Source organism: Theropithecus gelada, chromosome 4 (genome assembly GCF_003255815.1).
Source record: "Theropithecus gelada isolate Dixy chromosome 4, Tgel_1.0, whole genome shotgun sequence".
NCBI lineage: Eukaryota > Metazoa > Chordata > Mammalia > Primates > Cercopithecidae > Theropithecus > Theropithecus gelada.
Window position 1 is genome coordinate 108,235,310 of NC_037671.1, and position 24,334 is coordinate 108,259,643.

General features: G+C 43.6%; 1 protein-coding gene across 3 annotated transcripts in view; it reads right to left on the reverse strand.

Moving 5' to 3' along the window:
• SNX9 (sorting nexin 9) overlaps positions 1-24,334 on the reverse strand; it is a 225,852-nt gene that overhangs the window by 107,998 nt on the left and 93,520 nt on the right. For 2 of the 3 annotated variants that reach the window (XM_025382609.1, XM_025382608.1), the window contains exon 1: positions 15,114-15,389. The exons of the other annotated variant lie outside the window; for it this stretch is intronic. In XM_025382609.1, coding sequence (XP_025238394.1) covers positions 15,114-15,125 — 12 coding nt within the window. In that variant the 5' untranslated portion in view covers positions 15,126-15,389. Of the gene's footprint in view, positions 1-15,113; positions 15,390-24,334 lie in introns of those variants that run through there. 3 annotated transcript variants of the gene reach the window in all.

Sequence of the window (24,334 nt, forward strand, 5' to 3'; positions counted from 1 at the left end):
ATTTAACGCCATTCCCTAGAGAAATCATCCTCTTCTACACCATGAATAACATAATGTCAGAATATTTAACTAGCACTTCCACATAAAATTTTCACACTATAGCCTCCTTATTGATATAAATTTATTTTTACTCTTACGTTTCCAATGGCTAAATGGAGGGAAAAAGGTTAGAGGGTCTATTTCTGACTGCAAATACTGAGCTGTCTCACTGTACACTATGTATATATACTTCTACCATAGCAACGGTACACCTAATTGAAGATATCTAAGTGCCTGTGTTCTCCAATAGACTGTAAATTGTTTGGATAGAAAAATGTACATGCATTTTCACTTACAGTGTAAATTCTGGAGAGAGACTGAATGAAAAAAAAAAAAAAAAAAAAAAAACCACCCATGGCCAAGCACAGTGGTTCATGCCTGTAACCCTAGCACTTTGGGAGGCCAAGGTGGGCAGATTGCTTGAGCCCAGGAGTTCAAGACCAGCCTGGGCAACATGGCAAAACACTATCGCTATAAAAAATACAAAAATTAGCCAAGTATGGTGATGCATGCCTGTAGTCCCAGCTCCTCGGGAGGCTGAGGTGGAAGGATTGTTTGAGCCCGGGAAGTTGGGGCCGCAGTGAGCTGCCACTGTACTCCAAGCCTGGGCAACAGGGTGAGGTTCTGTCTCAAAAAAACAAAATTTGATTTTTGGTAGCAATGTAACATACTTAATATTTCTGTCAATATCCCTTGATGTTCATGCACAATAATATTCTAATGTTAACCACAGCCAGTAACAATTACAAGTGTTCCTTCCGTAATTCATGGTACAGCATATGCTGTTCACAGATCCCACAAGAAACAGAACAGTGCAGTCAGTTGCCACCTTGTTCAAATGCCAACAAGGGCTTCACGATCTGCTGCCCTGCTCGTTTAGACACTCGTTACTTATTACTGATTCTACAGAAGCAGGTCATATGAACACAGACAGCATGCCCATGCCTTCATGCATATGGGTCCTATCATAATGCATGGGTTGATTTGATTATTCAGAGGTAGATTTATCTAGTTTGGGGGCTATACCCATTCTTTTTCTCTGGCTTTGACAAACATTTGTTTCTTTACTTCTTTAAAGCTTCTAAGTGGGCAAACAGGAAAAATGAAGCTGCTGAAATTCAAATTCATCAAAATTAGGTATGGGCACTTATCACACAAATAACATTAAAAACTGGATTTACACAAAGGCACGTATTATCTGACTTATAAAATAATTTAAGAACAGGATTCTTTCAGATAGCAATCTCTCCTAGTGAATCAAAAGTTATTTTCATTATATAATCACGGTAGGAACATACTATGCAATGCAAATAAATCTGGACTGATCACTCTTTTAAACTGTATCACATGTTTTCTGGCTAACTTAAAAGGCAATAGGAAGAGCAGTAACCAGCCTCCACAGTAATCTGAGATTCTAATAGTGTTGAGACATTTTGCATATAATACCAATGATAAATCAAAAGAACTGAAAAGTTACTGACAACACTACAAGTTGGTGAGAGACACTAAATAGCTTCTGAGAATATTTTACTGATCTTTGATTTTCTGCATCATTTGAACCCAGTTAAATAAAAGAATCCTTTAAGCAAGACACAAGTGTTCGCTGCATCAGCATGCTAGGGCAGCCACCCATTTTTCAGCCTCACAGATCTTAGGGACCAGCCAAGGACAGAACCCAAGTTCTTCCTTTTATTTTTCCATCCCTCACAACAGTGGTTCTGAAAGTTAGGTCCCTAGACCACCAGCATCAGCATCACCTGGGAACTGGTAGAAATGTGTGTTCTCAGCCCCACCCCAGACCTCCTGAATCAGAAACTCTGGATAATTGAACAAGCTCCCTGGGTTGGTGACTGTGATGCAGCTAGTTAGAGTACCACAGCTCTACCACGAATTCCTAACCCTTAGGAAATATCATCGCTTGTAAAATGTTGATGGGCTTTAGTTCAATTTCTCTCTCAGATGAAAGCTTATTACCATTGCCATATCTTTCTGTATAGCAGAGTCCTAATGAATCAGAGAAGAGGGCAGTTTGAAAAAAAATTTTAATACTTGTAGCATTTTAGAGAATCACCATCTATCATTTTCATAATGAAAACGACAGAATGCGCACAAGATGTTTCCACTTATCAAAAAGGGGAATGGCTGTAATCCCAGCACTTTGGGAGGCTGAGGCAGGAGGAATGCTTGAGCCCAGAAGTTCAAGACCAGCCTGGGCACATAGAGAGACTCTGTCTCTACAACAACAACAACAAAAAATTAAAAATTAGCTGGCTCTGGTGGCATATGCCTGTAGTCCCAGCTACCTGGGAGGCTGAGGCAGAAGGATTGTTTGAGCCTGGGAGGTCGACGCTGCTGTGAGCCCAGATCACGCCACGGCACTCCAGCCTGAGCCAACAGAGTGAGACCCTTCTCAACAAAAATAAAAAATAAAAAATAAACAGCTAGGCATGGGGGGGGCATGTCTGTGGTCCCAGATTGTATTAGTCTGTTTTCACACTGCTATAAAGAACTGCCCAAGACTGGGTAATTGATAAAGGGGAGAGGTTTAATTGACTCACAGTTCAGCATGGCTAGGGAGGCCTCATGAAACTTACAATCACTATGGAAAGTGAAGGTGAAGCAAGGCACCTTCTCCACAAGGTGGCAGGAAGGAGAAGTACTGAGTGAAGGTGGAAGAACCCCTTATAAAACCATCAGCTCCATCAGCATGGGGGAAATTGTCCCCATGATTCAATTACCTCCACCTGGTCTCTCCCCACACTTGGAGATTACAGCTATTACAATTCAAGATGAGATGTGGGTGGGGACATGGAGCCTAACCATATTATAGATACTCAGGAGGCTGAGGCGGGAGGACTGCTTCCCTGTGGGAGTTCAAGGTTTCAGTGAGCCATGTTTGCACCACTGGACTCCAGCCTGGGCAACAGAGCAAGACTCTATTTAAGAAAAAAAAAAAGAAAAAAAAAGAAAAAAAAAGAAGGAAAGGAATCGGTTTTAAAAGGCTGAGAACTTTGCTTTTAGTCATTATATGGTAATGGAACTCTAATAGAAGTAAATATTAGAATATTTTTTAAATCTTGGCCGGGCGTGGTGGCTCATGCCTGCAATCCTAGCACTTTGGGAGGCCGAGGCAGGCAGATCACTTGGTGTCAGGAGTTTGAAACTGGGCTGGCCAATATGGTGAAACCCCGTCTCTACTAAAAATACAGAAATTAGCCAAGCGTGGTGGCACACATCTGTAATCCCAGCAACCTGGGAGGCTGAGGCGGGAGAACTGCTTGAACCCAGGAGGTGGAGGTTGCAGTGAGCTGAGATTGCGCCACTGCACTCCAGCCTGGGTGACAAAGTGAGACTCTGTCTCAAAAATAAAATTAAATTGGCCGGGCGTGGTGGCTCAAGCCTGTAATCCCAGCACTTTGGGAGGCCAAGATGGGCGGATCACGAGGTCAGGAGATCGAGACCATCCTGGCTAACACGGTGAAACCACGTCTCTATTAAAAAATACAAAAAAACTAGCCAGGCAAGGTGGCGGGCGCCTGTAGTCCCAGCTACTCGGGAGGCTGAGGCAGGAGAATGGCGTAAACCCGGGAGGCGGAGCTTGCAGTGAGCTGAGATCCAGCCACTGCACTCCAGCCCGGGCGACAGAGCAAGACTCCGTCTCAAAAAATAAAAAATAAAAATAAAAAAATTTAATGTAATTTAATTTAAAATCTCTATACTTTTTGGTATCATCTTGGCTTTAGATGATTCAGACAGCTCAACCTATTGTAACCACAGATCTCAGTAACCTAATTGCTATTGATTTCTTAGGGTTTTGGAGTTTTTAGGGGTTGCGAGGATGTTGAATATGCTTTACATACCGTTGGAATTGCATCAGACTAATCTGGTTCAACTTTTACATAACAAAGTTATGAGTTGCTTTTCAGTTGGCATGGACCCCAGGTTGAAGGTCACATCACCAGAGCATGCCCAAAACTAAGTATGCAACCATGGACAGAATCCATGTGCTCAGATGGGCACTTGGAATGGAATGGGCATGAGGAATGAGCACTGAATTAAGAAGTGGACACCAACAGTTTGGGAGGCTGTAATCCCAATACTTTGGGAGGCTGCCACGGGAGGATCGTTTGAGCCTAGGAGTTGGAGACCAACCTGGGGAACATGGCAAGGCCTCAATTCCACTAAAGAAAAAAAATTTTTTTAATTGACCGGGGGTCAGGGGAGGTGACACACAGCTGTAGTCCAAGCTACTTGTGAGGCTGAGGTGGGAGAATCACTTAAGCCCAGGAGTTCAAGGCTGCAGTGAGTTATTATCATGCCACTGCACTCCAGCCTGAGCGACAGAATGAGACCCTGTCTCTACAAAAAAAAAATTAGCCAGGTGTGCTGGCACACACTTTGTGGTGCCAGCTTACTCAGGATGTTGAGGTGAGAGGATCGTTGGAGCCCAGGAGGTTGAGCTGCAGTCAGCGGAGGTTGCACCACTGCACTTCAGCCTGGGCAACAGAGGGAGACCCTGTTTCAAAAATTAAAAAAAAAGTGGACACCACACGGCAGGATCCAAAATCCAATCAGATCAAGCCCTGGTGTCACCTCATGGCAGGATCCAGTCAGATCATGCCTCCACTATCACCCCATTGCAAGATCCAAATCCAATCAGATCATGCCTCATTACCTTCTAAGTACAAAACCTGACCTAGCCCCCAGCGTGGAGAGACAGACTTAAGTCCAACTCCTGTCTCCTTGCGCAGTTGTCTGGCAATAAGCCTTTCTCACTACAAAAACCTGGTGCTTCAGTGTTTGGCTTTCCACTACATGGGCAAATGGACCCAGTTCAGTTCGGCAATACTGGTAGACAGTCACAGGACAAAGTAAATCTGATGCATCAACAAAACAGCTGTAAAATTGTATTATTCAACTCTTGACTCTAAAATCCGAGTCATGGTTTAGGAAGGTAGGAGAAGTGGAGTGCTGGAAACCCTGCCTAACCACAAAGAATTAGCCACCCTGCCTCTTCTAAGCTCCTGAGGGAGAAGGCGCACATGGTGGCAGGTAAAATTACCAATGTATTTATGAAACAACAATTTGTAACACCTTCAGATTCAGTGCTAGTTGTTCAGTAAGTTTTCAGTTATTTTTTAAAGTTACTTTTAAAAGACACCTTTTTTCCCTTGGAAGAAGAAAATTTCCTTAAGTACCATACTTAAGAAAATTACAAAATAATATTTGTAATCCTGAATGCATGAGCATTCTTCTATTGAAGTGCCCTTACTATGTGTAAGCATTAAAAATTTTTTCCAACCTAGGACAAGCTGAAACAAATTAACAGAAGGTATATAAGTTTGGGAATCTGCTTTAGAGGCCTAAAGACAGTAAGTTTTTAATTTTTTAAAAAACAATCTTTTTTTCCTTGTTACAAAAGCAGCAAATACTCATTACTTAAAATCCAGAGACTATAAAACAAGCTAAAACATAAAAAAACTTCTTATGTGCAGCCAGTATGCAATAGGCAACTATTATACAAAGAAAGTCTACATTTTCAAGCCTTTTACTGTGAATTTAAATTAGGAAATAAATTTAAACTCGCACATTTTAAATATACCAATTCATTAATATCTGAATGTCAACTGTCCTGGGGGGATCCAAATCTTTACTCCCAGCATCCAAGTGGCACAAAATAGCTACTGAAATGTCTGCTGAACTGAATATCTGGGATCTGACAAGACAAAGTCTGGACTTGCAGACTGTGGAGCTGTACTATGGAAGTATTTTTAAAGTAACTGAAGTGATAGAATAAGGGTTAAAACTCGCTGAAAGTACTAAGTAACAGACTGATATGGTTTGGCTGTGTACCCCCATATCTCACCCTGTAGTTCCCATAATCCCCATATGTTGTGGGAGACACCTGGTGGGGGTAATTGAATCATGGGGGCAGTTACCCCCATGCTGTTCTCATGAATTCTCACAAGATCTGATGTTTTTTTAAGGGAGTTTTCTCCCTTTTGCTTGGCACTTCTTCCTGCTGCCATGTGAAGAAGGACATGTTTGCTTCCCCTTCCACCATGATTGTAAGCTTCCTGAGGCCTCTCCAGCCCTGTGGAACTTTGAGTCAATTAAACCTCTTTTCCTTATAAATTACCCAGCCTCGGGTATTTCTTCATAGCAGCATGAGAACAGACTAATACATAGACATTTCAAGACTTGGGTCCTCTGAAATCCTCTGGGCTTGAGGAACTGTGCCAGGAGCCTGCACTGTGCCCCTGCAGACAGCCTGCCCTCCTTCAGGACACTGTGCCCTTTGAGTACAAGGATAGGCCTTTCATACTGACATCCCAGAGGACCTAGCACATCTGAAGTTCAAATGAATGAGCTGTGGATGACAATGGGTAATAGGTAACAGAATGAAGCTGCATTTCCCCCTCTTTAACTTATCCCTGAAGTGTCTGACTTAATTGAACAATCACAAATCTGTGATTTCTGAGTACTGTCCCTGTGGGTAATACTACTATATTACTTGATTTTCAGATACTAAAAATAACTTAGAAAAATTGAGTCACACTGAATAGCATCTTTAAACACTGCATTTACAATGCCTAGAAATTAATAAGGAGTCTATCACATGCTTTTAATAGTCAAAAGAAAAATGACAAAGAAATATCATTAGAAAGTTTTGAAATGACCAGTGTGACAGCTTGACTGAAGGTTTGGTTTCAAGCAAAATGCTTAAGAACTTTTTCACCTTTCCCCTCTGCAAAGATCAGACTAACACTTTCATGCACATATTCCACACCCTTCACTTGACAGTCTGTTACAAAGACGCTCTGACTTGGATTTTGTTCCAGCAACTAGAGCAAGCTAATACCTAAGCCACTGCCAGACTGAAACAACTGAAGTGCTCAATAAAATATTAAAAGCAAAAGATACAAAACTAAACACCTTTTGAAACATGCTGCTGAGTTAGCTGGAAAGGAAAGGCTCCAGGAAAGGCTCCGGAGAGGCCACAAAGGAAGTGAAAGCAGAAACCCTGGGAGAACACATGTGCTGAGGCAGGATTTCCTGCTAGGAGACTCCACAAACCCGGGAGCCTGGCTCTGTGCTCTGGGGACTGTGTGGGGACAGGGGAGGCAACACACAAAGTCTCCTGTATTAAGCTACAAGCTGGGACTCCAAAAGGACCTCAGCATAAGGATAAAGAGGAAAACCTGTGTGCAAGGAAATGTCTCATCATCGACACTTAGTAGTAGGAATGAGGAAAATTTCTCCTGAGATGCCAGGTCCATATTTATTCTACCTAGTATGGCTGAGAAAACATAAAGCCAGGAATTAAAGATATAGTGACCCCAAGGATGTAATGTCCCCAGGAGACTGGTATCAGCACACACAAATTCTCCCTAGAAGGATACAACCTCAATCTAGGTAACAGAATTCCCTCAGATGAAGTTCCAAGGAAAACAAGCAACTCAAGGAAAAATCAAAATAAATCACAAAACACACAAGAAAACAAAGCACCACAAGTGAGAATGTGCAGAAACGGATGGCTTGAATCAGACTCCTGAGATTAGGACATAAAACCATTAATGTTTTTACATGCTTAAGAGAAGCTTAAAAATATAAGCAAAGAACAAGAAACTATAATGAATGATAAGCAGATTTGAAATAGAACCAAATACAATTTCTAAAAATAGAAGATAAACGAAACTGAAAATTAAATGAATGAATAAAAGAGCACATTTGGCCTGAATGAGGAAAGAATAGTGAACGGAAGGTAAGAACAAAAGAAATTATCCAGAATGAAGCACAAAGAAAACATGACAGGTTGAGAGATGGGAAGTTAGATTTCCACTGGTCCTTTTCATGCTACTAGAGTTCCAGAAAGAAAGAATGGAGAAAAGGCAATTTTCATGAATAACCACTGAGAATTTGCTAGAGCTGCACTCTCCTATAAAGTAGCCATTAGCCACATGTGGCTACTGAAATTAAAATTTAAACACAGTTCCTCAGTCACACTAACCACATTTCAAGTTCTTGTTAGCCACAAGTGGCAGACAGTTACCATATGGATGGCCCAGATGTAGAACATTATCATACAGAGTCCACTGAACAGCACAGTTCTAGAACTAACGTAGCACCCTTCATCAGATCCAAGATACCCAGGAAACCCCAAGCTGTGTAACCAAAATCCACACATGGACACAGTACAGTGAAGCTGCAAAATACTAAAACACAGAGAAGTCTTAACAGCCAGTGAAGAGTCACACCACCGACAAAGGAACAATAATTAGATAACTGGCTTCCTAGCAGCAAATGTCAAAGCCAGTAGAAAACAAAGAAAGAATACCTTCCTTGTACTGGGAGAAAATGCTGTCAACCGAAAACTCTTTCAAGACCAGGGTAATTTTCATACCCAAGAGACACATAAGAGATTTACCAACAACATACCTTCTCAATGGAAATTCCAATTCATTTTAGGTGGAAGGAAAATTATCTCAAGAAAAGACTGAAATGTAAGAAGAAACAGTAAGCAAAGACAGTACAATATGATTAAATCAAAAACATTTAACTGTATAAAAATAAAAATAATGTCCAATTTGTAGTGAAAAAGATATAACTAAAACACCAGGCAATGATTGATCATATTCGGGAAGATGACTGCAGTTACATAACCTTATGTCATTTTGTAATTCAGGAAAAGGCTAATGATATTAAGTAGTTTCAGACTTTAACTTAATGTTAACATGCTTATGATAACCACTGGAAAAAAGAGATGTATAACACAAACCTTCCACAAAGTTGGGAGTGGGCTCCTACAATCTATAAGATGGTAGACAGAAATCCAAATACATCAGTAAACACAATGCTGTACAGGCAGGCACCAAGATCAGACTGGATAAAAAGGTAAAATTCAGCTATTGGCTTTTATATATTTGGGAAATATTTACCAAAAGCTAGTGAATGTTAATCACATTAACATTAGAAATATAGTCTTTAAGAAAAAATGCATTACCAGAGATAAAGAGGTTCACTTCATAATGATAAAAACTTCAATTCACCTAGAAAATAATACTAATTCTAAATGTAGAGAAAATTTTTAAATTCACCATTTTAATATCTCCATCAAGTAGACAGAGGATCAGTTAAATACAACAGATCAATTAGCGAAACACAATTAGTAAGGATATAGATATGAACAGCACAGTAAGTCTAATGGACATACAGCATACAGAATAGACACACACATCAATAATATATATACTCTTTTTGTCCACAGGTGAAACATAAAAGCTGACTATATGCTGGGTATAAAGTTAGCCTCAACAAATTTCCAGGTACAGTACTGATTTTAATCAGGCTCCCTGATCACAATGCAATCAAGTTAGAAATCACCAACAAGAAAGAGAAAAACCCAACACATTTGGAAATTAAACACGCCTCTGAAAACCCATAGGTTAAAGACAACTCTTCAAAGTCTCAGAAATATGAAGCTTGTTCCAAGTGCCTTAAAACATGAGGCAATTTCTCATGTAATCATTAGTAAAATTGATTATGTTTTTAAAAATATTATTACTATTATTTTTTTTTTTTTTGAGGCGGAGTCTTGCTCTGTCGCCCTGGCTGGAGTGCAGTGGCCGGATCTCAGCTCACTGCAAGCTCCGCCTCCTGGGTTCACGCCATTCTCCTGCCTCAGCCTCCCGAGTAGCTGGGACTACAGGCGCCGGCCACCTCGCCCAGCTAGTTTTTTGTATTTTTTAGTAGAGATGGGGTTTCACTGTGTTAGCCAGGATGGTCTCGATCTCCTGACCTCGTGATCCGCCCGTCTCGGCCTCCCAAAGTGCTGGGATTACAGGCTTGAGCCACCGCCCCGGCCTAAAAAATATTATTGCCAATACCTAAGGTGCAGATGTAAATTTTGTGTTGTACCTGTATACACTTTTAACAAACACATGAAAACACATAATTAAAAGAACAAAAGCTTACAGTTGGGGATTAATATTTTCTACTTCAATAATCGAGTCACTTATCTCACTAGAATATTTTTGCTCTTTAAACTGGTCATTGAAGATACAAAAGTGAGCACACACACAGTCTCAGCTTCTTGAGGCTGACAGCATTCAATGGAGACAGCCATCAATTATAGAAACAAATATAAAATGGCAGTCGGGTGTGTAATGTGACCCTGAAACAGGGGCGGGGACATCAGGAAAGGCTTCCCCAGGGAAGTGATGCTTAGACACATTAAGACCTAATATGTGACCGGGCGCAGTGTCTCACACCTGTAATCCCAATACTTTGCGAGGCTGAGGAGGAAGGATCACCTCAGCTCAGGATACATGGTGAAACCCCATCTCTACAAAAAATACAAAAAGTAGCTGGGCATGGTGGCGCACACCTGTCGTCCCAGCTACTTGGGAGACTGAGGTGGAAGGATCACTTGAGCCAGAGAAGTCGAGACTGCAGTGAGCCGTGTTCGTGCCACTGCACTCCAGTCTGGATGGCAAAGGGAGACCTCATAATAATAATAATAATAATAACTTAACATCTAGGCCGGGCGCGGTGGCTCACGCCTGTAATCCCAGCACTTTGGAAGGCCGAGGTGGGCGGATCACAAGGTCAGGAGATCGAGACCATGGTGAAACCCCGTCTCTACTAAAAAATAGAAAAAAATTAGCCGGGCGCAGTGGCGGGCGCCTGTAGTCCCAGCTACTCGGGAGGCTGAGGCAGGAGAATGGCGTGAACCCGGGAGGCGGAGCTTGCAGTGAGCCGAGATTGTGCCACTGTACTCCAGCCTGGGCGACAGAGCGAGACTCCGTCTCAAAAAAATAAATAAATAAATAAGTAAATAAAATAACTTAACATCTAAAAACAAAGTACCTAGGGAAGGACAAGGGAGAACAGCATTCCAGAAAAGAAACAGCAGTACTGCAAAGTTACAAAGTTTTAAGTAAGCAATTAAAGTAAAACTATAATTTAATTTTTAGATGGTCAATACAAAAACAAGTCACAGTAGAAAACTGCAACATTTTTATGATTTCTAATCTATTCCTTCTTTAATGAGACTTGTTCATCTTTCTACCGTCACAGAACTTTTCTTTGACTGTACAAATACTGCACACTCTACTTAAGACACACAGAAAATACTACTGCTATACAAACTTAAATGGTTAGCATTTTCCAAACATTTAAAAAACCATAAAAATCAACTTTAATCCTTAAGACCCGTTAGAAAGATATTTCTATTCTAGTCTTCAAATAAAGAGGTTTCTGCTCTGGAGATGCTACAAAGTGTGCCTTCTAGATTGTTCTCACTAACCTATACATGGAATAAACAGCAATTCATTTATTCCCTACCATTATTTTTAACATTCCATACCCACTTAATTTAACCAGACAAGCTATGTAACATGTGTATAACTTTAAGTATTGGAACTGAGGAGTTAAAAAAAAAAAAAAGCAACAAGAACTCCTAGAATCTTGTTATAATTAGTCTAAAGGTGACTATGTAAGCACAAAAGGATCCAAATTAGTGACTGAAAGTTAACTTTGACATGGAAATTACAGCTAAATTATATAGATATGGATTACCTCCACTAACAATTTTCTTCATGTCCCCTTTGACAGACATTGAAAAAAAATTCTTCATTTCTTTCCTAGGACTTGATCTTTTAAATAAAACATGATGACTGACAATATATTTATTGTATATTTTGCATTTATTCTATATATTGTATATCATATATATAATATTTATAAATATAACGTATAATATAAACAGGTTATATTTTGGCTAGGTCAAAATATAACCTTTGGAGGCTTCCAATAAAGATCAAGACTAAAATGCTCTGCAGGTTTTGTATTAATATTTGTAAAACAAGACTTGATTGCACTGAGTGAGTGCATACACTTAAACTGAATGCAGCATTCTACTGAGTAAGGATTAGAAATAGAAAACAGATAATCCCTTTAAAATGTGCAGTTACTGATTAACTTTCTTTTTTTTTTTTTTTGAGACAGAGTCTCACTCTGTCACCCAGGCTAGAGTGCAGTGGCGCGATCTTGGCTCACTGCAAGCTCTGCCTCCCGGGTTCACACCATTCTCCTGCCCCAGCCTCCCGAGTAGCTAGAACTACAGGTGACCGCCACCACGCCCAGCTAATTTTTTTTTTTTTTTGTACTTTTAGTAGAGACGGAGTTTCACTGTGTTAGCCAGGATTGTCTCGACCTCCTGACCTCGTGATCTGCCTGCCTTGGTCTCCCAAAGTGTTGGGATTACAGGTGTGAGCCACCGCACCTGGCCCTGATTAACTTTCCTTAGCAGTGAAGGACTGTTCAACTAAACTACTTCTTCTAAATGATAATTTCCTTTTCTATTGTAAAATATACTAGTGCAGTTTTTAAAAATGCCAATAGTTCAGTGATAACCACATCCTTAAGAAAATACTTAAGAACAAACAAGAAAATTGTATCTGAAGATACTATAGCCAAGTTTCTGGTAAATTCAAAGGGAAATGAACATCCCCTAAAATATCCAGATCCTGAATTTACTTTTCATCACTTAATACTTACAGCAACAGCCTGAGTGCCACTGGAGCCATTTATTAAAAGTTAGTCATTACTACTAAGCACATTCTCCCCACCCCTTGAAGAAGACGAAGAAAAAAAACAGAACTACTCAGGTGTGGGGAAGGGGTGTGTATATGGGGGAAGGGAGGAAAGTAGCAACTTGTCTCTCTGGGGACTATTAAAAAATGAGACTTTGATTTGACCCAAGTATCACCAGGATGTCAGAAAACTAAGGAAGGGTCTTCTTCTAATAACTGCTTCATTGCTCTTCTTTTTCTTAAAATGGAAATGGTCTGTCACAATGTAGACATGGAAATGAGCACCATGTGGAACAGTGATTAGACAGCGAAAGAAACTAACAGAATTACTGGAATTTGCCTTCGGAGTGGTGTAGATAACGAAGTAGGAAGTGCTTATGCATGTTTTAAGGCTCGTGTTCAAGCAAAGACACACGCAATTCAAGATTAATATACAAGAACCACTTTTCAATTTTTTGAAAAAAAAATTAAGTTCAGGCTTAACTATGAAATAAAAATTTCACCACGTATACCTGCACTAGTTGCTAAACTGCATTCCACTTAAAGGACAGTACAGGTAACATGCCTCAGTAGACCAGAGTGTAAAAACACACAGACCACCACTGGACAGATCTCTATGTCATACACCGCCTTGGTTGTTTTTTTTTTTTTTCAAACGGAGTCTCCTCGCTCTGTAGCCCAGGCCGGAGTGCAGTGACGCGATCTTGGCTCACTGCAACCTCCGCCTCCCGGGTTCAAGCGATTCTCCTGACTCGGCCTCCCGGAGCAGCTGGGGCTACAGGCGCGCGCCACCACGCCCAGCTAATTTTTGTATTTTTAGTAGAGACAGAGTTTCACCATATTGGCCAGGCTGTATGGAGCTCCGACCTCAGGTGAACCGCCCACCGTGGCCTCCCAAAGTGCTGGAATTACAGGTGGGAGTGAGCCGCCGCGCCCAGCCTATAAACCGCTGTTAAGGTTGCAAGATGAGCGTGTACTAGGATGTGTAACTGGTAATTTCTGGAGTGTCTGGCAACAAACCTCAAAATCAAATTTCCTTAGAAATCCTTGGCCTAAGTTTTATTTTTAAAAAGGTCAACACAAAATTAATAAGTTCAAAAGGTGGCAAGTTCTATCACATTAATAAAACCAAAGCACAGCAAAGGCAATAATATATTAACAAGAAGGTAATTATTTCAGTAACAGCAGCAACAGGTTCCCTGGAGGAGAATCCCCACTTCTCTATAAACGCTGCACCTAGATGGATTCAGAGCACAAAATTTACCACAGGACAACATCTAGCAGACCGAAGTCAAGCAACGCTGATCTTTTAAACAGATTTCACATTTCTTACCATTTCCTACCTTAACACTCCACCAAAAAAAGCAAACACCTATCGAAATATAAAAAATAACGTTTCTAGCAACCCAAAAGTAGCTCAGAGATCTCAAAAAAAAAAAAAATAGGGAAAGGGGTGCTGATGCTAATAAAGTGACACTACAGAAACTAAGCGCAAAAGTAAACCTACTCCTCACAGCGTATCACAGAACAGTTAATGGTTCAGGTACAGAGCCTCCTCCCCCAGGTCCTCCTTCCGCGACCATGACTCCCCAGTGACTATTTTACACCAAGTAACTACTGAAAACGCCCAAGGAAAAGGAGTGGGGGAGGGTGGCTTTTGAAGATTCAGGTAGCAAAGAGTGACTGCTAATTTCATAAACAATAATGCAAAACAAGCAAACCACCGCTCCTAGCCAATTACCAAGCAGGAGTCAAAGTTCCACCACGTAATTCGGGCCTGGGCCTTTTTTAGGCAAACACGTAATCGAAAGCACAGTCATTTCCCTCTTGATATTTTATTCACGCCGGCAATACCATTCACACTGAGAAGGTAGCAAAACAAAAGAAAAAAATAACAGCAGAGAACGCAGAGGGGCGCGGGGTGTCCCAGCCTCCGTCTCTCCCCGGCCGCGAGCTCCCGCAGGCCGGGACGGGAAGCGCAGCGTCCTCTCTGCTGAGGTCTCGACCCCCACCCGCCCCACGGGGCCGAGGGTCCCCTGGGCGGCAGCGGGAGGGGAAGTGGGGGCGGCGGGGACGCCAGACGCCGCGGGGACACCGGACGCCACAGAGAGCCTGTCGCCTCGGGGGCCTCCCCGGGCTGCGGGAAGTTTCCGTCCCGCTCTCGCGGCCCCTCCCGGCGAGCCCGCCGCAGCCCACGCTCAGGTGCAAACTTCCCAAACGTCGCTGCGCCCGGGATCCCAACCCGCGCCCAGACCCGACGCCCTCCCCCGGCGCAATCCCGGCCGTCTGCACGGCCCGCCGCACCCATGCCCAGAAGGGACTGGCTGGGCCGCGGACCCGCCCGGGGACCCCACCGAGGACGCGTAGTGGACCCTCGGCCGCCCCCGGCCCCAACCCTCCCCGCGGCCCCAGCCCCGACCGTCCCCGCGCCGCCGCGGGCCTGAGCGACCGGCCGGGCCTGCGCTGCGCGCCCCTCACCTTGGTGGCCATGGCGGGCGGGTCCCCCGGCCCGGGACGGCCGGCTTGTCTCCCGCGCCGCGGATGGTGATTCTGAGCCGCGCGGGCAAAGGCAAGGGCGAGGGCGGCGACTCCCGCTGGGCCCCGGCGCGGCGGCCGCTCCTCCGCCTCGGCCCCGAGTCTCGACGCTCAGGCCCAGCCGCTGGGCGCTCGGCTACTCCCGCGCCGCCCGCTCCTGCAGTTCCTGAAAGTCCCCGGCTGCGCGGCCCCCGCCCCTGCCGGCCGAGCCTCCCATTTACCGCGGCGCGCGCGGCGCCCGGCGGAAGCGCGCCCTGGGCCCTCGGCCGCGGCCCGGCCTCCTCGCCTCCTGGCCGCCCCCGCGCTGCGCCGCGCCGCGCCGCCGCCCCGGGCAGTAGCTGCCGCCGCCCCCGGGCGCCCTGGGTCGAGGACGGGGGCTGCGTCCCGCGCGGCGGCGGGATCCGGACAGGCGCCCCGGGCCATGGCCCGCACCCTGCGTGGCCGCCCCACGGGAAGCGCTCCGCGGCCCGCACAGCCGCTCGGGGGAGCCGAACCCGACTCCGGTTCACGCTCGGCCAGCGCCGCACGCCGTGGCTCGGGGCTTTCCGTGCATGAGGCGGGCGGGGGGGCAGGAACTCTCGACGCTCCCGGCAGACAGGAGCCCCGCAACCCCGCTGTCTTTGCCCCACGCCGGGGGTGTTGCGGGGTCGCCGTGCCCTTGGCCGAGTACCTTGAGTGCCACGTAAACAGCCGGGAGGGAACGGAGCAATGGCTTCCTGGGCCTCTTCCTCCTGCCCGGAGGCTCCCTCAGGCTGGGGTCCTGGCTTGGAGCCCCTGGGACGGCCGGTGGGGGGTTCGTTTTGTGACGTGCCGTTAACCTCATTCTGGAATCTTGATAAGTTTAAAAATGCCCGAGGGCCCAAGAGGTTTAGGGGACAACAGGCTCTCTGAAGTGGAAACGAGGGCTCTAAAATTTTCCATCTTTCTGTCAGTGTTTCTCTCCAGAGTTGGAGATATATATATGGGTGTTAGGAATAAACGAATGACTTGAATTGAGCAGCAAGATTTTTCGCTCAAGGACAAAACACAACTGGAAGATGTATCATAATTGGCATATTAGTGGAGTGCTTTTTTATTATGAGGGATATATTTGTAAGAAGAGACAACTATCAAATCTTCAATACTCTGGTATTTAGAGTTAATGTCAAGTTTGTGTCTCCTTGAATACATTCTATTTGACCTGAGATTTCACTAGTTACATTCAATAATGTGGTTTAAAATAGATACGGTATTGCAGAATTTTCTGTGAATTTTTGTTTGTTGAGCTCATGGTTAAGCTATAGTCATCATAATATGCATAAATAGTTGTCTTTCTCCATAAAAAAAGATGGAGGCCAATATTCATTGACAGCCTGCTTGCTATATACTGGGCTTTTACATCCCCATCTCATTTAATCCTTATAAGAAACGTTTGAGAAGCTCATTATTGTCCACTGTTTACAAAGAAGAGCGAATCAGGGCTCACTTAAATAACTTGCGCTTTTAGTAATACTTACTCAAATCGAAAATGACCACAGCCTTGGACCCAGCAGCCCTCCTAGGAGTTTATTCTGTCAAACTTGTACAAGTGATCAAAGATGTTCATCAAAGATTGTTCGGTCCTAACTCCAACCAGAAAACAACCTATGTGTTTGTTAACAGGACTCTTTCAGTAAATAAGATACATCCATTCAAACAAAATACTAGAAAGCCCGTAAGAAAATAATATTTTAAGAGGTGTTAAGAAAGATAAAAGAACATGATGTATGGTACATTTATGTAAAAAAAAAAAAAAAAAAAAGGAAATGTGTTATACATGCCTAGAAAACTTCTGAGAAAGATTCACCAGATCCTGTTGTCAGAGTTTTTGACCATGTGTATGTATGACTTCCTTTAAAAACAGAAGCTATGTTTTAATAAACAATGGAAGAAATAACTTGGCTAAGAGTACACACTAGTATGTGGAAAAACCAGGATTTGAACTCAGTCAATGTCTTAAGTAATGAGTTTTCCATATTCTTTTAAATGTGAAGCCTGGGTACAGCTCTCTCTGCAGCCCTTCAACCATGCCTCCCTTGATAGGAAGGCACAAAGTTAGGGGCACACCTGTGAAGACACGCCTTTCCACACGCTCATCTGGCAAATCCTATGCAAACAGTCATCCTGGGCACCCGGCACCATGAAAGCAAGAAGACCAGAGACTTCAAGCTTTTCCCACCCGAACAATTCCATAACAGTGGTTTTATTTTTTAGAAGTAATGGTGGAGGGCTGAGATGGAAAGATTGCTTGAGCCTAGGTGTTCAACACCAGCCTGGGCAACATAGTGAGACATCATTTCTAGAAGGTTTGTTGTTGTTTAAAAAAGAGCAAGACTGTCAAAAACAAACAAAAAAGTACATAAAAAGAGATAAACATGGCCGGGCGCTATGGCTCACGCCTGTAATCCCAGCATTTTGGAAGGCTGAGTTGGGTGGGTCACGAGGTCAAGAGATCAAGACCATTCTGGCCAACATGGTGAAACCCCTTCTCTACTAAAAATACAGAATTAGCTGGGCTTGGTGGCGTGCCTGTAGTCCCAGCTACTCAGGAGGCTGAGGCAGGAGAATCACTTGAACCTGGGAGGCAGAGGTTGCAATGAGCCGAGATTGAGCCACTGCACTCCAGCGTGGGCAAGGCTCTGTCTCAAAAAAAAAAAAAAAAAAAAAGAGAGCTAAACGTGCCCTTCCACAATAAGCCACACTGCAGGGATCTCGTACATAACTAAACTCTTTATCACATTTTTAGTAATGAATCGGGTAGTATATCTCCAGTAAATACTGCCAAACTTAGGAGTTTTATTTTTATATACGTCAGTCAAAATCAACATTACTTCATGAATGTTGTTATAGAGGAGACCTACTTTCATAGAATATATTTGTATATATAGAGAGAGAGTGGGTCTTGCTCTGTCACCCAGGCTGGAGTGCAGTGGCCCATCTTGGCTCACTGCAGCCTCCACCTCCCGAGTTCAAATGATTCTCCTGCCTCACCCTCCCCAGTAGCTGGGATTATGGGCACCTGCCAGCATGCCTGGCTATTTTTTTTTTTTTTTTTTTTTTTAGTAGAGATGGGGTTTCGCTCTATACTGGCCAGGCTGGTCTCAAACTCCTTATCCCAAGTGATCCGCCTGCCTCAGCCTCCCAAAGTGCTGGGATTACAGGTGTGAGCCACTGCACCCAGCCATGGCGTTTGTCTTCTGTTCCCACTTGATCACCCATGCACATCTCTCTTCTGTCCACCTCCTTCCTTTGAGCGAGCTTCCTCAGAGCTGATGCTCTATGCAGGCCTGCCTTGAGAACCCAGAACCCTGGGTCATGCTAAGTTCAGATTTTCCTCTATAGCATGAGCTTCCATTACTCCAGGGGTGAGAATACAATTAGTTAAGCAATTGGATTTGCATTTGCAGACTGCTTTTGGTTATTACTAGATTGCACTTTCAGAAGAAAAAGACATGTAGCCAGAGCAACAGAGCCACTCTGTTTAGGCTTTGTACTCCAGCTTTTTTTATTTAATCATATCACAGGAGGTAAAGTGATTAGGATTTGCAGGAAGCCTTGTCCAGCCACACAGCTGGGGGGACAGGAAAAGAATGACCACCACTTCTTCCCTGGGTTTGTTCAGTATGGCCCGGTGTTTTTATTCAAAATTAGATTCTCCTTATGTTTTTAAGAGCTCAGAGCCCAACTAAATGCTTGGTCAACTAATGGGAAACTAATGTGGGAAAGTGCAGCTCCGGAAACTAATGTGGAATGGAGTGAAAATGTGTGATGGTCACCTCCTCTAAGGCTCAGAGGATGAGAAGAATGTGTAATAATGTAGTCAGCCTGGGTCTGGCACAAGGGGATACCTCTTCCTCTGACTTTAGGGTGTGAGTTCAATGAGGTTAAAGAAAACCTCAGGGGGTGACCTTGAAAATAAAGAGTGGAAAGGAGTGCAGCTGGTGCCATTCCAATCCTAATAAATGTTGACGTCCTCACATCGGACCGGACGCTGTTAAAGGTGAGGGAGATAAAAGTCCCTGCTCTCTTAGAACTTAACAATCTGTAGAGGGTGGGGGAAGACAATAAACTACAAATAAATGTCTAATGCGCCAGGTGCTTTTATAAGTGCTCTGAAGAAACTTTATGGGGATAAAGAGAAGAAGGAGAGGGTTTTTTTTTCGTATGTTTCCCCGTGGTATTAGACTAGCTGAGTGTATGTATGAAAGTGTATGGTTTTAAAATTGTGTTTGTTTTAGTTGGTTAGCTGATTGGTTGGTTTTAATTTTTGTTCCATTTTGACTAAGTCACATTTCTCTTTCCATCGTCTGGGAGACACAGAGCCATACACAGTAACGGGACATAGTGTCCACAGCTAGAAATTGAGCAGAAATCTGACTGCTAGGACCTGAGCAGTCCAGAAAGGGACAGTTGGCATGGGCAGAGAGAGACTGGAGGCTGGGGAGGCTTCATAGATGGCAGAGGTGGCAACAGCAGGCAGCGTTAGACTGGAACAGGAACCGTTTGCTCAAGGTTCTGTACTAGACGGTTTGCTGAGTTTGGGTAGTTCTGACTCCCGTAAGGACTGAGCTGTGAGGTGAGGGCAGCAATAGAGGATTGGCTCACCACTTGGCTTCCCAAATGAAGTCCCAGCTTGTAGGATCCCTGGTGTCTCCTGAAACTTTGCCATAGGATATTGTTTTAATTCTTTGACCGGTGATGGACAGGCTGGCATGAGTCCTCGGAGACATACTTGCATTCAGTGATTGGGCACAAAGAAGTAACAGTGGATATAGGACATTTTGCTAGTTCACGTGTCATTGCTCAAGTTACAAACTGTGATGGTTAAAACTGAGTGTCAACTTGACTGGATTGAAAGATGCAAAGTATTGATCCTGGGTGTGCCTGTGAGGGTGTTGCTAAAGGAGATTAACATTTGAGTCAGTGGGCTGGGGAAGGCAGACCCACCCTTAGTCTGGGTGGGCACCATCTAATCAGCTGCCAGCACAGCTAAAATATAAAGCAGGCAGAAAAACATGGAAAGACTGGAGTGGCCTAGCCTCCCAGCCTATGTCTTTCTCCTGTGCTGGATGCTTCCTGCCCTTGAACATCAGACTCCAAGTTCTTCAGTTTTGGGACTCAGACTGGCTCTCCTTGCTCCTCAGCTTGCAGACGGCCTATTGTGGGACCTTGTGATCATGTGAGTTAATAAACTCATATATATATATGTGTGTGTGTATGTGTGTATATACACATATATATATATATCCTATTAGTTCTGTCCCCTCTAGAGAACCCTGACTAATACGCAAACTATAGAGAGTTCTTTTTTTTTTTTTTATTTTTGAGACAGGGTCTCACTTTGTTGCCCAGGCTGTAAATCACGGCTCACTGCAACCTTGACCTCCAGGGCTCAAGTGCTACTTTATTTATTTATTTATTTATTTATTTATTTATTTATTTATTTATTTTGAGTCGGTCTCCCTCTGTCACCCAGGCTGGAGTGCAGTAGTGTGATCTTGACTCACTGCAACCTCCACCTCCTGGGTTCAAGCAATTCTCCTGCCTCAGCCACCCGAGTAACTGGGATTACAGCACCCGCCACCACGCCTGGCTAATTTTTGTATTTTTAGTAGAGATGGGGTTTCACCATATTGGCCAGGCTGGTCTCTTTGGCCAGGCTGGTCTCAGACTCCTGACTTTGTGATCCATTGGCCTCGACCTCCAAACATGCTGGGATTACGGGCGTGAGCCACTGTGCCCGGCTCAAGTGCTACTTTTAAAGCTAAAAGCCACACATAACATGCTAGCACACACTGACACACTCTCATATCCTTGCTTTATGGAAGGCAACTCTAATGATAGTGCTTGCTAAATAGAAGTACAGGACATTTGCTGTGACTGCCATGATTTAGAGCCAGACACTGCAAATTATATCCTCCATCTCTCATGAGTCCTGTTCTTCCTTCCCAGGACTTTGATCAGAAAGCGCACCCACTGCTGAGTGCTGAGTGCTGAGTGCTGAAGAGATGGCCTTGGCCCTGGCATTAGGCATCCTTGGCTTGAAACTCACTTCTGCTGCTTGTCACCTGTGTGAACTTGAGCAGGTACTTTCATCTTGATCCTCAGTACCAATGTCTGTCTTTGTCTATTCAGGCTGCTATAACAGAATACCATAGGCTGGGTGGCTTAGTAACGACGAATGTTTGTTTTTCGCAGTTCTGGGGGCTGAAAAGTCCAACATCAAGGCGCCAGCAGATTCAGCGTCTGGTGAGTGCCCCCTGGTTCATGGACAGCTGTCTTCTCGCTGTGTCCTCACATGGTGGAAGGGTGAGCGAGCGCTGTGGGATCTCTTTTATGAGGCATAATTCCAATCATGAGAGCTCTGTCCTCATGACCTGATCACCTCCCAAAGGCCTCACTTCCAAATACCATTACATTAGGGGTTAGGATTTCAACATTTGAATTTAAGGAGGACACAAACATTCAGTCAATAGCATAGCAATATTTCCCTGGCTTTGTTTTGAAGATTCTGTGAAACTCACTTTAACTGGAGTAGCAGAAAGTTCTAACAGATCTTAATAGTTACTATAACGATGTGCTGGGCTTCCTGCTGGTGGTGGCCAATATCTTCTTGCAGCTCTCAGTTCTGTAACAAATCTCCCAAGATGCTGTTTTCCAATGACTACAGAGTATTGATCACACCCAGTTTCTGTATTTGCTCACTCCTGTGGCATTCCTTTCTTCTTTTTATTTTCAGTCATTCATTTCATTCCTCAATATTCTCTGTCTTTTACCCCACTGTATTTCATTTCAGTCCGTTGGTGTATTTCATCTCCTCTTTTACATGTCTAGAGAATGTTCCTAACTCTAGTTTCTCAGGATTTTTTCAGGCACATCAGTAACTTTTCTGCTTTTTAAAATCATTAAAGCTTTGATGAAGTAAGAAAATGTCAAAATGCAAAATATCCTTTTAAGTAAACAAGTGCATAAAGCTCACAATTTCAGGAAATACAAACTCTGCATTAGTTTCAAAACAGGTAACAAGTTTAATGTTATACTCTTTAGAAATTCTAGCTTAATTTAAAAAATATTAAGTAAATGACTGTTTAGAAACACAGATGGTTCTTATAAATAGTTATGATCTACCTGTTACCTCCCGTGTCAATATTGCACAGTAAGGGGGTGGTTTTCGGGGGGCAATTGTGTGTTCATTGACTGGAGGGATGCACACAAGAACCCTGGCCTGGTGCTTGGCACTCGAGGAGTTTAGGAAACAGGGGTTCCTCTCATGGCTAGTGTGGTCTATTAGCTGCTGCTTATTATTATTATTATACTTTAAGTTCTGGGATACATGTGCAGAATGTGCAGGTTTGTTACATAGGTATACATGTGCCGTGGTGGTTTGCTGCATCCATCAACCCGTCATCTACATTAGATATTTCTCCTAATGCTATCCCTCCCCTAGCTCCCCGCCCCTGACAGGCCCTGGTGTGTGATGTTCCCCTCCCTGTGTCCATGTGTTTTCATTGTTCAACTCTCACTTATGTGTGAAAACATGCGGTGTTTGGTTTTCTCTTCCTGTGCTAGTTTGCTGAAAATGGTGTTTTCCAGCTTCATCCATGTCCCTGCAAAGGACATGATCTCATCCGTTTTTGTGGTTGTGAAGTATTCCATGGTGTATATATGTATTAGCTGCTTCTTATTTCATGCCTAAGCTATCTATTGAGAGCCTACAATGTGCAAAGTGCTATAGTAGATAAGCTGAAAGTCTTGAAAAACGCATTTTGTGCTCCTAGAACTTAAAATCTCATGAGAAAAAGAAAACCTTCCTCTTAACACCCTAAGAGAGCCCTGGGCCAGGTGTGGTAGCTCATGCCCATTATCCTGACACTTTGGTAGGTGGGAGTATTGCTTGAGTCCAGGAGTTCAACACCAGCCCAAACAACATAGTAAGACCCTGTCTCTACAAAAAATAAAATTTAGCTAGGCGTGGTGGCGTGTGCCTCTAGTCCCAGCCACTTGGGAGGCTGAGGTGGGAGGTAGGAGGATTTCTTGAGCCCAGGAAACTGAGGCTGCAGTGAGCCAAGATCAGGCCAGTGCACTCCAGTCTGGGCAACAGAGTGAAATACTGTCTCAAAAAAAAAAAAAAAAAAAAAAAAAAAACAAACAAAAAAAAACACCAGACAGCCCTGGCTGGCTATTCACTCTTACTTAGTGTCCTCTGCTCCTTCCTGAAAACAAAACTCTCCTATTGTGGCTATGAGAACCACTGGGAGAAAAGAGAAACACCTGTGTTTTAGAGAACCTGTGGTTACAGAAATAAAGAAGGAGAAAAAGCAGTGAAGAGCAGAACAATTTAGGGAAATCAGTCAAACCACACTGCTCTTGCCTCAAACTCCAGCACACCAACCCCAGTGCCAGCCTTGCAATCAGCCACAGCCTCCAAGCCTTCACTGAAACTTGGCAATTACAGACTAAGTTAGCATGTTCTTTTGAAAATATAATTGTATCGGGGAGAAAGGGGGGATTAAGGACCTATTGATCTCTTGCATAAAACTGGCCTGATGGTCAATAGATTGACTAGACAGAAATGGAGGGGAAGTGAGTATGTTTGTACTGTGGTTACTAACTCTGTAAGGCATTGGATATCTGTGATCTAGCAGCCCACATTGCTTAAGATAGGGATACAAGTTATTTCCTCAATGGATATGGTTATCAGGACTGGCTGCATAATTTGTGGGCCACAGCATAATGAAAATGCAGGGCCCCTCGTCGAAAAAGTATTGAGAATTTCAAAACAGCAGAAGAGGATTAAACCAAGCATGAGGACTTTTATTCTTGAGGCCCTGTGAACGGTACAGGCCCGTGACCCTGGCCCTGACAATTGTTTTCTTCATAGATAGTTGTTGCTTACCATTGGAATAACCAGGAAACTTCAAAAGAAGGTGTGATCTGAGCTTTCCTGAAAGACAGGTAAATTTTCCATTTTTCAAGGAGGAAGGATGGCATGAATCAAGACACAATAAGGAAGCAGTTCAGGCTGCATTTCCCTGACATCGGCTAGACCATGTTTACTGGCTCAGAAGTTGTCATGTGGGAATAAGTCTAGAAGGATGGGTAGAAGACAGATTATGACATTGGAAGGCCATGGGAAACCATTAAAA